This window comes from Protomyctophum bolini (genome assembly GCF_963924005.1).
Source record: "Protomyctophum bolini genome assembly, chromosome: 23".
Lineage (NCBI taxonomy): Eukaryota > Metazoa > Chordata > Actinopteri > Myctophiformes > Myctophidae > Protomyctophum > Protomyctophum bolini.
The window spans coordinates 14,056,344-14,069,805 of record NC_137884.1 but is presented as its reverse complement, the minus strand read 5'-3'; the positions used below and the strand labels follow the sequence as shown (position 1 = coordinate 14,069,805).

Genomic DNA, 13,462 nt, shown 5'->3' with positions numbered 1-13,462 from the left:
GTGCTCTCACCTGAGCACTGAGGTGTTTCTGGACGTGAACCAGCGCGTGAATGTCCGGGTCCTTACTGGAGGACAGCGAGGAGGACGAGGAAGACGACAGGTCGTCCAACGACACAGGCTTGTGCAGTCCGTTGCTGGGCGGGGCCGAGGGGGGCGCGCCCGCCTCGCTGGCGTAGTACTCCTTCAGACGCCGCTTCCTCTGCAGCCGCCCCGCCGCCTCCGCCGAGGCACTCCGGGACATGCCCCGCCCCTCGGAGGCGGGGCCTCCCCCCCTCAGCCTCTCGCGGTGCCGGGCGTGCCGGGCCGGCTGGCACGCCCACACGGCGAGGGGAAAGGAGTCCACGAAGGGCTTGGGCCGCCCGCGGCCGCCCCGCGTGCCCTCGTAGTCCACCCAGAACTGGGCGAAGTGCATGGCCCACACGTCGGCGTCGGCCGGCGACTTGAGGGCGTCGGCGCCCAGGCTGGGCGCCACCAGGCCCCGGTACACGTCGTGGAGAAGCGTGTCCTGCTCGTGGGCGTGGCGCTGGAAGAGCGGGTGCAGGAGGGGGAAGGAAGGGGTGGAGGAGGAGGAGGTGGAGGAGGTGGAGGAGGTGGAGAAGAGGGGCTCGTCGAGGAAGGCCTGCAGCAGCGCCTCCAGGTGGGAGCGCGTGCAGTTGGCGGCGTAGCGCGTGTTGGTGGCCACCATCTCCGACGTCTGCACCGAGATGGAGCGAGGCAGGTCGGCCGGGTAGTCTGGGTCCTTCTCCACAGGGACCACCAGCTGGCCGGTGATGAAGAGGGGGGGGGGGGGAAGAAGGCAAATAGAAAGAGAAGAAAAGAGAGGAATAGAAGTGGTTAGGCCTGAGTAGACGCCAAAGGTCTCTGTGTAACATTCAGCCACTAGATGCAAAGGTACAGTCTACCATTCATTTTCAATGGAAGCACAGCGACATGAGGATACAAAGATACATCCGACGTTTGTAGCTGCTGCAAAAGCTACAAAAATAGTTTCAACTTCAGATAGAAATACGCTGTGTAGACATATTCATGGATTTTTCAGCATTGTAACATGTTTTCTGCCTCCAAGTGTCTGTTAAGCCGTAAGGGAAAAACCTTCCCTAACTAAAAAACGAAAGGAATGGATTATGGTCAGTTTACAGAGGAAATCTCATTACATAAATCTTCAACATCACCTATAAATATCATGCTATAACCACGGTTACTGTATAAATGCATAGCGTTAGATGGGTCACAACTAAGAGCCCTACACTTACATCTAATGTCCACAGTATTTTTCACTGACTGTCAGTGATTTGTTTGTTGAAGAGGAGGGTGAGTTTGAGAAGAGGACGGATCACCTTGTTATAAATGTGTCTTCCCTCTATTTGTTTGGACTGTCACCTTTGGACTGTTACCTATTTCTGTCTGACTGTTCTATTTCTGTCTGTACAGAACTTTCCAGAACAAACGGGTCTTTATATGGAACCAGCGTGTCACTGAGGAACTTGTGGGATTCATTACTTTACTGCACTTCCTCCTCTTTGTTGCAATGAATGGAAATGTCTGATTCTACACGTTCATCTCTACTGCAACATGCACGTGTGTGTGTGTGTGTGTGTGTACTCGTGGGGCAGGGGAAGTATTAGTACAAGCATGTTCTAGTAGTGTGCGGTGTGTGTGTAAAAGGGTTGACCCGATCCGATTAGAGATCAGTGATCGGAAATCGGGGCTGATCACGTCATTTTCAAATGATCTGAATCGCATCGGGAGCAAAAAAACCTGATCGGGACATCAATAGTATCAATATGATATCCATCATGATATTATAGACTGATAGACTGGATATCGTCTGTGATATTGGATATTGTGTTGTATAAAAAATATAAATAACGGATCGGGAAAAATCGTCAAGATCCACAGTGTTCATTGACCGACTTGTACCTCAGAGAGCATACAAAAAAAAAAAAAAAAAAAAAACGGGCCCCTAGCCCGTTTGGTTCCATTTGTCCCACTGTCCAGAGTTTAAAATAAAAAACCAACACCCAAAGTGTACATGCATACCTTGAGCATGAGGCCGTCGACCTTGATGTCGACGTGCTCGTCGGGTTTCTGCGAGTCGTCGAGCTTGTAGAGCGCCATGAACTGCTCCAGACTCTGCCGCAGGTCCAGGGCGAACAGGTTGAGCCACACCAGGCTGCGCGGGTCCAGCACCAGCTGCAGCGCGTTCAGCTGAGCGTACAGGTTGGGACACGGGACTGGAAAGACACAAGCACGGAACCCCAAAACGGATCAGGACAAACATCCATTGAGTGGTGATTTTTACAGGAAGTTTTGACCGTGTCGACATGTTTACTGGGACCGTGTCGATGTGTTTACTGGGACTGTGTCGATGTGTTTACTAGGACCGTGTCGACGTGTTTACTGGGGACCGTGTCGACGTGTTTACTGGGACCGTGTCGATGTGTTTACTGGGACTGTGTCGATGTGTTTACTAGGACCGTGTCGACGTGTTTACTGGGACTGTGTCAACGTGTTTACTGGGACTGTGTCGATGTGTTTACTGGGACCGTGTCGACGTGTTTACTGGGACTGTGTCGATGTGTTTACTGGGACCGTGTCGACGTGTTTACTGGGACCGTGTCGATGTGTTTACTGGGACCGTGTCGATGTGTTTACTAGGACCGTGTCGACGTGTTTACTGGGACCGTGTCGATGTGTTTACTGGGGACTGTGTCGATGGTGTCGATGTGTTTACTGGAGACCGTGTCTTACTGGGGAAGTCTTTTCCATCCGGGAAGTAGTACTCCGTGAACTCCACGTGGATGGCGGGCATCTCCGGGGGAAGGTACAGCGACTTCTTATTGCACGAGATCATGGCCTTGGGACTGGAGCGACGCTGGTCTGCTGTGGACACCTATAGGAAATGAACGCACACAACAGAAAGCTTACCATGAAGAGTCTCTGCTTGTGCACATGCGCGTGGGCATGTGTGTGAGTGTGCGTGCGTGTGCGTGTGCGTGCGCGTGCGTGTGCGTGCATGCAGACAGACCTGATAGATGCTGAAGTCGGCCATCCTCAGGACGACAGAGCTGGACATGAGCTGGGTCTTGGGGCTCTGAGGAGGACTGAAGGTTGAAGTGGAACTGGTGCTGATCTTACCTGGACGGATGGACGAACGGACAGACAGACAGAGAGATAAGACAAAAACAATGAGAGACATACAAATAGAGAATCAGAGGGGACAGACAGACACAGACACGCAGATAGTGACCGATACACATCGATAGAGACAGACAGACGGACAGGGGACAGTGACATGAAGACAAAGAGGAGAAAGGAGAGAAAGGGAAGTATATCTGACCAGGTGGAAGGAGGCGGGACCAAAGAGACAGAGAAACAAGAGTGACAAGTTCAACTGTCCAATGAGAGCCCACCGTGCCTCTGCACTGCACACTGCGAAAAGTGTTAAGTTAAACTCAGAGCGTGTAAAAATGTACTTTTGTTGTCACTTTCTTCTTCCTGGAGGAGACGTGTAAGACCTTTTTAACATCCTCTCTCACAAATCTAAAACGATAGAAAGAATTGTAGATAGCCAACTAGCAGCTGTTTCTTTCATAGTTCATTCCCACGGTAATGGTTAGAAATGACGGTGGCATTATGGTTTACAGCAGCGGTTATGAACGTGCGGCTCAGGGACCTGCCACCAGGGGGCTCCCCTACAAAATGAGGAAAAGTTTGAACCACCTATTATTATTTTTTTTCATCTATAGTACTTGTAGATCTGCTATTTTTGAAAAAAGATGTTGACAAATCATCCGTTATGGGGGGTCCCTGGCACAATAAAATGTTCAAATGTTGGTCCACTTTTACACTCTCAAGAGTCGAATTTGGGGTGCATAGGTCCACTTTTACACTCTCAGAGTCGAATTTGGGGTGCATAGGTCCACTTTTACACTCTCAGAGTTTAATTTGGGGTGCATAGGTCCACTTTTACACTCTCAGAGTTGAATTAACCGGCGGAGGGTTGTTCCCGCTGCGCCTCCTCACCGCACCGCGACGTGCGCACCACATACACACGCACCGCGTGCCGGTACTACCTGGTTCTAGACACCAGCAGCACTGGGCTGGAGGGGACATCCACTCTGCCTCCCTAAGACCTACTCCGTCTGCACACGCATCGTCCTTAAGGGACGCTGGGAGACACACAAAAACCCACAGGGGACCTGGTAAGTGCTGGTGCTGTGTGTGTGTGTGTGTGTGTGTGTATATGTGCGTGTGTGTGTGTGTGTGTGTGTGTGTGTGTGTGTGTGTGTGTGTGCATATATGTGTGTTCGTGCGTGCGTGTGTGCGTGCGTGCGAGAGAGACAAAACTGCGGTATCAGGAAGTTGAGGCTTTTTAAGACATTGTAAATACTACCTACTATGACATTTAAGACCACAACCTTTTAGCTGAGCTCGGGTGACAAAGCGGTACCTCTATCCAGCACGGTGGAATCTAGAGGTTTGAACCCAACACTGCATCCGGCTTGACATAGAGTCTATAGCAGTGGTTTGGTTGACAGAGTCTATAGCAGTGGTTTGGTTGACATAGAGTCTATAGCAGTGGTTTGGTTGACAGAGTCTATAGTAGTGGTTTGGTTGACATAGAGTCTATAGCAGTGGTTTGGTTGACAGAGTCTATAGCAGTGGTTTGGTTGACATAGAGTCTATAGCAGTGGTTTGGTTGACAGAGTCTATAGTAGTGGTTTGGTTGACAGAGTCTATAGCAGTGGTTTGGTTGACATAGAGTCTATAGCAGTGGTTTGGTTGACATAGAGTCTATAGCAGTGGTTTGGTTGACATAGAGTCTATAGCAGTGGTTTGGTTGACAGAGTCTATAGTAGTGGTTTGGTTGACATAGAGTCTATAGCAGTGGTTTGGTTGACAGAGTCTATAGCAGTGGTTTGGTTGACATAGAGTCTATAGCAGTGGTTTGGTTGACAGAGTCTATAGTAGTGGTTTGGTTGACAGAGTCTATAGCAGTGGTTTGGTTGACATAGAGTCTATAGCAGTGGTTTGGTTGACATAGAGTCTATAGCAGTGGTTTGGTTGACATAGAGTCTATAGCAGTGGTTTGGTTGACATAGAGTCTATAGCAGTGGTTTGGTTGACATAGAGTCTATAGCAGTGGTTTGGTTGACATAGAGTCTATAGCAGTGGTTTGGTTGACAGAGTCTATAGCAGTGGTTTGGTTGACAGAGTCTATAGCAGTGGTTTGGTTGACATAGAGTCTATAGCAGTGGTTTGGTTGACATAGAGTCTATAGCAGTGGTTTGGTTGACATAGAGTCTATAGCAGTGGTTTGGTTGACAGAGTCTATAGCAGTGGTTTGGTTGACATAGAGTCTATAGCAGTGGTTTGGTTGACAGAGTCTATAGCAGTGGTTTGGTTGACATAGAGTCTATAGCAGTGGTTTGGTTGACATAGAGTCTATAGCAGTGGTTTGGTTGACATAGAGTCTATAGCAGTGGTTTGGTTGACAGAGTCTATAGCAGTGGTTTGGTTGACATAGAGTCTATAGCAGTGGTTTGGTTGACATAGAGTCTATAGCAGTGGTTTGGTTGACAGAGTCTATAGCAGTGGTTTGGTTGACATAGAGTCTATAGCAGTGGTTTGGTTGACAGAGTCTAAAGCAGTGGTTTGGTTGACAGAGTCTATAGCAGTGGTTTGGTTGACATAGAGTCTATAGCAGTGGTTTGGTTGACATAGAGTCTATAGCAGTGGTTTGGTTGACAGAGTCTATAGCAGTGGTTTGGTTGACATAGAGTCTATAGCAGTGGTTTGGTTGACAGAGTCTAAAGCAGTGGTTTGGTTGACATAGAGTCTATAGCAGTGGTTTTCAACCAGTGGCCCATATTATACCCTTATTATAGATCTTTAACTTTTGAGATTGTAAAATGAAACCATTTGGTTCCATTGGCATCAGGCCACTTAATTTACAAGAAGTCTACACAATTAGAACATGTAAGATGATTATTATTTTGATCAACGTTTGCCTGTTATCTCTCCACATCAATACATCAATACAGCATAGAATTGTGGGGAAAAAAGTCTTAACACAAATATTCTTTAGTTTTGGGTCTGCGAGGCAAAGTCTCTGTGTGTGTGTGTGTGTGTGTGTGTGTGTGTGTGTGTGTGTGTGTGTACCATGTTGTGGGGAGCTGCTCTGCGTGGCGGGGGGGCTGCCCTGCTGGTCTTTGAGCGCTGCCTTCAGCATGTCCACGTTGGACTTGAACTCGTCCAGCAGGCTGCGGGCCCAGGCCTCCCTGGACTTGGTGGCCTCGCTGTAGTGCATCCAATGGAGACAGCTGTCGCCTGCAATGGGAGAGGGATCAGAGAAGCCCGTTAAGACCTGGAACACATCTGTGTCGCCTTAGCTTTTAACCACTCAAACCATTACTTTAAAGATACCAAGGACTCGACGGTGATGTCAATGTTTATGCAACACGGAGGTAGTACGGACATGAAGCTGTTTATAAACCAGTCAGTCAGTGACATCACTGACGAATGCTTGGTGTTCTACATGTGACTGAGTCAACTTTTCACCGTCGCTGCCTTTTTTTTTTCTCTCCTTCTTTTTCTTCCTTCATTGGCCGTCTGGGCCCTGGCACACCCTCTGGGCCCTGGCGCAGCGTACCGTCTGGGCCCTGGCGCAGCGTACCGGTTGGGCCGTCTGGGCCCTGGCGCAGCAAGCGTCAGAATGTCTTACCTGCTCTATGGGAGGGGTAATAGTCCAGAGTTATCACGCTGAATGACAGCTGCATGGCTCCACCCGTTATCCTCTTATTGACCACTAGAGAGAGAGGGAGAGAGAAGAGTGAATTATGGCTTCTTTTGTATTTAAGTGTTTTACACAGCTAAAAGTATAGATCAATACGGATAGTGAATTCAAAGCATATGGGGCCCCATTTCCGTATGTGCCTTACACCGTATCCCTAAACTTCTTTGCCCTTTTCTACTATTTGAGGGAAAAAAATATAGTTCAAATAGCCCATCTACAAGCTCACAATGTGTCGATGTAGAATTTTAAAATGTCTATTTGAAGAATTTTTAAATGTTTTTTCAAAATAGTAGAAAAAGAAAAAGGCAAAAAAATATAGGGCCCCATATGTGTGCATGCTTGTGTGCATGTGTGTGTGAGTGCGCTCGCAAGGGAGTGACTCACTCACACATTATCTGTCCCAAGGATCAAAGTAAAACAGCTTTGTCACTCTTGTCATCCTGCCAGTGTGTTATTGCGAGTAGAGTAGGGTTGCTGCTGGCCCCCAGGTACCCGTACCTTTGTCGTGGGCGTGGATGTCGTCACAGATGTGCAGGTCCAGGTGTGTGATCTGCAGGTGGTGCGAGGTCTCACACACGTCGTAGGCAGCGAACAGCTTGGCCATGTTGGCGTTGGCGTCAGCCGCCGCCCCCGACGCCTGCTGCGTGCGCACCTGCTGGGCCGACGGGGGCGGGGACGACTCCTGAGCAACGCACACGCACAGGCACACACACACACACACACACACACACACACACACACACACACACACACACACACACACACTGAATAAGTCACTGTATACTGTAGATTGCACGAAATTATTATTTATAAGCAGAATTTGAACGACTTTCAATCTCGCATCCCTAAGCTATGCATGTCGTGTAGGCACACATTTTCAAAAAGGTTCAAAAGTTGTCCAATCTACAATCTTGCGATGCGATGTGAGCTTGTGAATTGGCTATTTTTGTGAGCTTGAAGATTTGTTATTTTCATAGTATAAAAAGGAGGCTTGTTTTTGAAGACCGGCTTATAACTGCTTCCTGTTTTAGGCGGTTGTTTTTTTGGTTGCTTTGTTCACAGGAAACAGGAAGTTGAAGGCACACGCACGCACGCACCCAAACATATGCATGCTCTGTCTCAGGTGAAGGTAAGAAGTGTGAACTATGAACAATCCCTCCAGCAGATGGCGCTCCACACATAGCTGATGCCTCACAGGGATGTGTGGCTGCATGAGAGAGAGCTCACAGGCACACAAATCCTGGAAAGCTCGCCTCAAAACAGTCGCCTCGGGCGCACAGCCGGCAGAACTGCTCAGCCTGGGATTCTTAAACATGGCCTCAATAAACTATGCTTGAATGGTTAAACCTAACCTTATTCCTAAATTTAACCTCAGTAAAACGGTGCCGAAACCTAACCCTATTGCCAAACTTAACCCCAGTAAAACTATGCCTAACAAATTTTTGTATCCCACGATTTTGTACCACCCAGTGTCAATTATCTAATGTAATCCTGGGCGCTACACTCCCTGGGGAAAACTTCCTTCCATTTCACCTGACGGGGGGAGTTTCCCCGGTTGGACGTATAGCACGTGGAAGGAACACGTTGTTCCAACTAGTTCCTTTCCCCTCCATCAGGAGCCCCGGCTGTATAGAGACCAGGACTACAGCATGTTTTTAGTGAGGGTACCTACCCTAGGAGACACGGGGGAGAACATGCAAACAGAAAGGCCCTTTCTCTGATGACGCGGAGGAGAGAACACGCGCTCAGCACCCACAGCGTGGGTGGAATCGAACCCTGGACCTTCTAGCTGTGAGGCGACAGCGTTACCGACTGCGCCACCGTGCCCCCACGCTAAATATATTTCTAACCTTATTCTCAGTCAAACAAATACAAGATCCGCCCCACCAGAAAGAAAGTATAGGGCGAGCGTGTTTTACGGCAAACATTCCGGTTAACATAAACACTCATGTGTTACCTGTAGGTTAAAGAGCTAGAGACATGCAAACAGACAGACAAGAACAAACTGACTTAGACTATGACTTGGCAGGCACACAGATTTAGGACGGGGAGAGAGAGAGAGAGAGAGAGAGAGAGAGAGAGCTCACAACCTGTCAGGTTGTGGATGTGCTATTTTTGCCATTTCTTCCACATTTTGGGAATGTTTGCCTACAGTGACATGACCAAAATAGGGACAGCAGGTCCAAAGAGATCCAGGAGAGTACGACAACGAGGACAAGAGACATAATAACATGGGGCACATAATGTGCGTGTGAAAGATCATTCCTGACAGTTCAGACTATATTACTTCCTTCGTGCCGGATCACGTATCTTACTGTATGCTTATCCTAAAATAACACATTCTTCATACATATTTCTGTTATTTCTGCCGGATCAGGTCAATTGATTCTCTAGCCTACTCCATGCTACAGCATAGCATGTGTCTCTGTAATGGAATGTTAGGCCGGAGTGCAGTAGTAGCCTGTGAGCATTTCTCTCTGTGGCAGTGGCATGTGTAGACCGGTGCCCGGCTGTAGACACAGTACCCGTTATCTCTCCTAATGGTAGTACCAACAACAATACAGCATAGAGTGGACAAAATCTTATCCAACGCAAGTTTTGAGTCTGAGAGGTGAAATGTCATCAATAATAATAATAATGAATTGCATTTTTATAGCGCTTTTCCAAGTGCTCAAAGCGCTTTACAATGGTTCATTCATACATTGGGAGGTGAAGGGCCGAACAGTCGATGCCAGCGTCCTCACTTCCCACATTCACACACCAATGGTGGCAAGCTCACACCGACCGACTCATTGGAGGCAATGTAGGGTTCAGTGTCTTGCCCAAGGACACTTCCACATGTGGACAGGAGGAGCCAGGATTCGAACCACCGACCCAGGGATCATTGGACGGACGACCTGCTCTACCTCCTGAGTCACAGCCGCCCACCACATCAAATGGGGGTCGGGTGGACTGGACTCGAATGCAGAATAAAACAATGGGCCTTGATATGAAGCGGGTTGAAAACCACAGCGCTGCTACATGTATATGTACGGTTGCACGGGGTGGTGCTGTACCTGCTCGTCGGTGGCCTGGCTCTTCCTCTGCTGCGTGGACCTCTCCATGGCTTCGCTCAGGGACTTGGCGTACTGGACCATGGCTTTGAGCTGGGAGTCCGTCAGCACCCACAGCAGGTCGTCCAGGATAAGGATGAGCTTGGAGGCCACCACGTTACAGTCTTTCATCTGAAACAGACAGCAGTTGTTGGTTTCCCAAACTTTTTTCATGTCAAGGACACCCCAAATTGACATTCATTAACCCTCAGACCTCCATTTGAAGAGATAATGTCAGGGACCCCCCATGAGAGAAGATATTTAAGGCTCTAGCAGTGATTCTCAACCCGTTTAATTTCAAGGACCCCCAGTTTGACATGCATTGACATGCAGTCACCGGACCCCCATTTAATGCCATATATATATATCTGGGACCCCGATTTATATTGTAAAATAAATGTTAATTTAACTATGAGAGTGTACAGACCCATAAGGGTCCATTTGGTTCCAAACTATCATTTAGCTGGGGACCCCCTGGAACTCCCTCAAGGACCCCACCTTGGGAACCACTGACACACAGAATCACATCACAGTCTATTCAAATTCCCATAAAAGGTTTTAGCCCATTGTGCAATGGCCTCCCAATTAATTAGCATTCTTTGGTTTGTGTTTTGCAACCTGCCTTCTTCAAATCCAACCAGAGATATTCTAATGGAGTTCGAGTCAGGAGACTGTGACGGGCCGGCCACACTAGAATGTTCCAGGGCTTGTGTGTACACAATGTTCCTGACTGGTTGTTTGGACGGTAACCAAGCTTTCCACACATGGATTTAATGATATGGGACATTATCTGCCACACTTCTGGTTTTGGTTCAGTCGTGCAGTCAGTCAGCCAATGGTAAACGCCTCCTTCGGCTGTGTTACGACACAATGAGTCGGAGGCACAATGGGTCTAATTAGTTTAACACAAGAGCCTTTTGTGGCCTTTTTATGAAGATGAGACTCAACTTTAAACAGATGTGTATTCATCTCATGGTGGGCACACACTAGCTTGGTTTGAGTGTGCACGTGCGTGTGTGTGTGTGTGTGTGTGTGTGTGTGTGTGTGTGTGTGTGTGTGTGTGTGTGTGTGTGTGTGTGTGTGTGTGTGTGTGTGTGTGTGTGTTCGCACTCTAAAAGAACATCCACAGGCCAACTGTTACAACTGTCAGTGCGCCTGGCTTCCTCTTGGCTGAATGCGAGCATTATGAGGGGAAGTGCGTTGCCTTCAGGCTGTCTCTTTAACTCCCAAACGGGGAACTACAATATCAAATGTCACCTCCCATCACACCTCTGTTCTGTGGCAACACAAAACACTCAAGGATCGCTTTAACCTAGATTGAGTAGCTGTGCGTGCACGCGTGCGTGACACAAGTACAACACACTCAGAGCTTATAGATTGGACATTTTTCAGTGTGCAAATAAGTATGTCATGAGTCAGGCTTTTGGGATAGGGTTAAACATGCTAAAAGACATGGTAAAGATAGCGTTTATAAAAGTGCCACCCGACTATTTGGAAGGTCCTCAGAAGTATAGCAGTACAAACGTGTGCCAGCCAACGATAAAAGCGTGATTCAGCTGCACTGCAACAGCCTGAGACACAGTGAATCTGATTAGTCGAACACAGGAGTCTTTTATGAGGATGAGACTTGATTAAAACACATGTGTATTCATCTCTGGTTGGCCACGGTGCTCGCACATGCGTGCGTGGCCAAATGTCCCCACAAGTCTAGTACAATTTGAGAAATGGACATTATGATGAGGACAATTTCCCTGATCCTCACAAGATAAATGGTTGATTTATGGTTGTCTACCTGTCAGTGGGGAGTGTTGGCTGATGAATGAATATCAACATCCTAATACATCCTGATACACGGGGGTCAAATTATGACAGGCAATTCCTGCTGTCAAAATAGACACTCATGCTTTCTAAGGTGTGATTTGGGGCACATACTGTGTGTGTGTGTGTGTGTGTGTGTGTGTGTGTGTGTGTGTGTGTGAGCGTGTGTGCATTTTGCGCGAGTGCACCAACCCGTCTTTTGAGAGTGACTCTGATCTTGGACTGGTTGGTTATAAGGCGTATCGGCGCGCTCAGCATTTCGTGCTCGGCACTCTGGATGGCGTCGGCCTCGATGCGGATCATCTGCCAGCTGATCTCCTTGAAGGTCAGCATCTGAAGCACACAGAGGGTCCAAGTTCAATCAATACACCGCCCAAATACTACTCATCTGAAGCACACAGAGGGTCCATGTTCAATCAATACACCGCCCAAATACTACTCATCTGAAGCACACAGAGGGTCCATGTTCAATCAATACACCGCCCAAATACTACTCATCTGAAGCACACAGAGGGTCCATGTTCAATCAATACACCGCCCAAATACTACTCATCTGAAGCACACAGAGGGTCCATGTTCAATCAATACACCGCCCAAATACTACTCATCTGAAGCACACAGAGGGACTCCATGTTCAATCAATACACCGCCCAAATACTATTCATCTGAAGCACACAGAGGGTCCATGTTCAATCAATACACCGCCCAAATACTACTCATCTGAAGCACACAGAGGGTCCATGTTCAATCAATACACCGCCCAAATCTGTATACGACTCATCTGAAGCACACAGAGGGTCCATGTTCAATCAATACACCGCCCAAATACTACTCATCTGAAGCACACAGAGGGTCCATGTTCAATCAATACACCGCCCAAATCTGTATACGACTCATCTGAAGCACACAGAGGGTCCAAGTTCAATCAATACACCGCCCAAATCTGTATACGACTCATCTGAGGCACACAGAGGGTCCATGTTAAATCAATACACCGCCCAAATACTACTCATCTGAAGCACACAGAGGGTCCATGTTCAATCAATACACCGCCCAAATACTACTCATCTGAAGCACACAGAGGGTCCATGTTCAATCAATACACCGCCCAAATACTACTCATCTGAAGCACACAGAGGGTCCATGTTCAATCAATACACCGCCCAAATACTACTCATCTGAAGCACACAGAGGGTCCATGTTCAATCAATACACCGCCCAAATACTACTCATCTGAAGCACACAGAGGGTCCATGTTCAATCAATACACCGCCCAAATACTACTCATCTGAAGCACACAGAGGGTCCATGTTCAATCAATACACAGCCCAAATATGTATACTACTCATCTGAAGCACACAGAGGGTCCAAGTTCAATCAATACACCGCCCAAATACTACTCATCTGAAGCACACAGAGGGTCCAAGTTCAATCAATACACCGCCCAAATCTGTATACGACTCATCTGAAGCACACAGAGGGTCCAAGTTCAATCAATGCACCGCCCAAATCTGTATACGACTCATCTGAAGCACACAGAGGGTCCAAGTTCAATCAATACACCGCCCAAATCTGTATACGACTCATCTGAGGCACACAGAGGGTCCATGTTAAATCAATACACCGCCCAAATACTACTCATCTGAAGCACACAGAGGGTCCATGTTAAATCAATACACCGCCCAAATCTGTATACGACTCATCTGAAGCACACAGAGGGTCCAAGTTCAATCAATACACCGCCCAAATCTGT

General features: G+C 47.9%; 1 protein-coding gene across 1 annotated transcript in view; it reads right to left on the bottom strand.

Annotated features, from left to right (window-relative positions):
- Positions 1 to 13,462, bottom strand: part of bltp3b (bridge-like lipid transfer protein family member 3B) — a 59,775-nt gene that overhangs the window by 21,715 nt on the left and 24,598 nt on the right. Inside the window, exons 6-14 of the mRNA XM_080757038.1 lie at positions 11,902 to 12,042; positions 9,856 to 10,023; positions 7,298 to 7,481; positions 6,728 to 6,811; positions 6,166 to 6,333; positions 3,029 to 3,138; positions 2,752 to 2,893; positions 2,041 to 2,234; positions 11 to 760 (exon numbers count right to left, since the gene is read on the bottom strand). Of these exons, the coding sequence (XP_080613164.1) occupies positions 11 to 760; positions 2,041 to 2,234; positions 2,752 to 2,893; positions 3,029 to 3,138; positions 6,166 to 6,333; positions 6,728 to 6,811; positions 7,298 to 7,481; positions 9,856 to 10,023; positions 11,902 to 12,042 (1,941 nt within the window). The remainder of the gene's footprint in view (positions 1 to 10; positions 761 to 2,040; positions 2,235 to 2,751; positions 2,894 to 3,028; positions 3,139 to 6,165; positions 6,334 to 6,727; positions 6,812 to 7,297; positions 7,482 to 9,855; positions 10,024 to 11,901; positions 12,043 to 13,462) is intronic.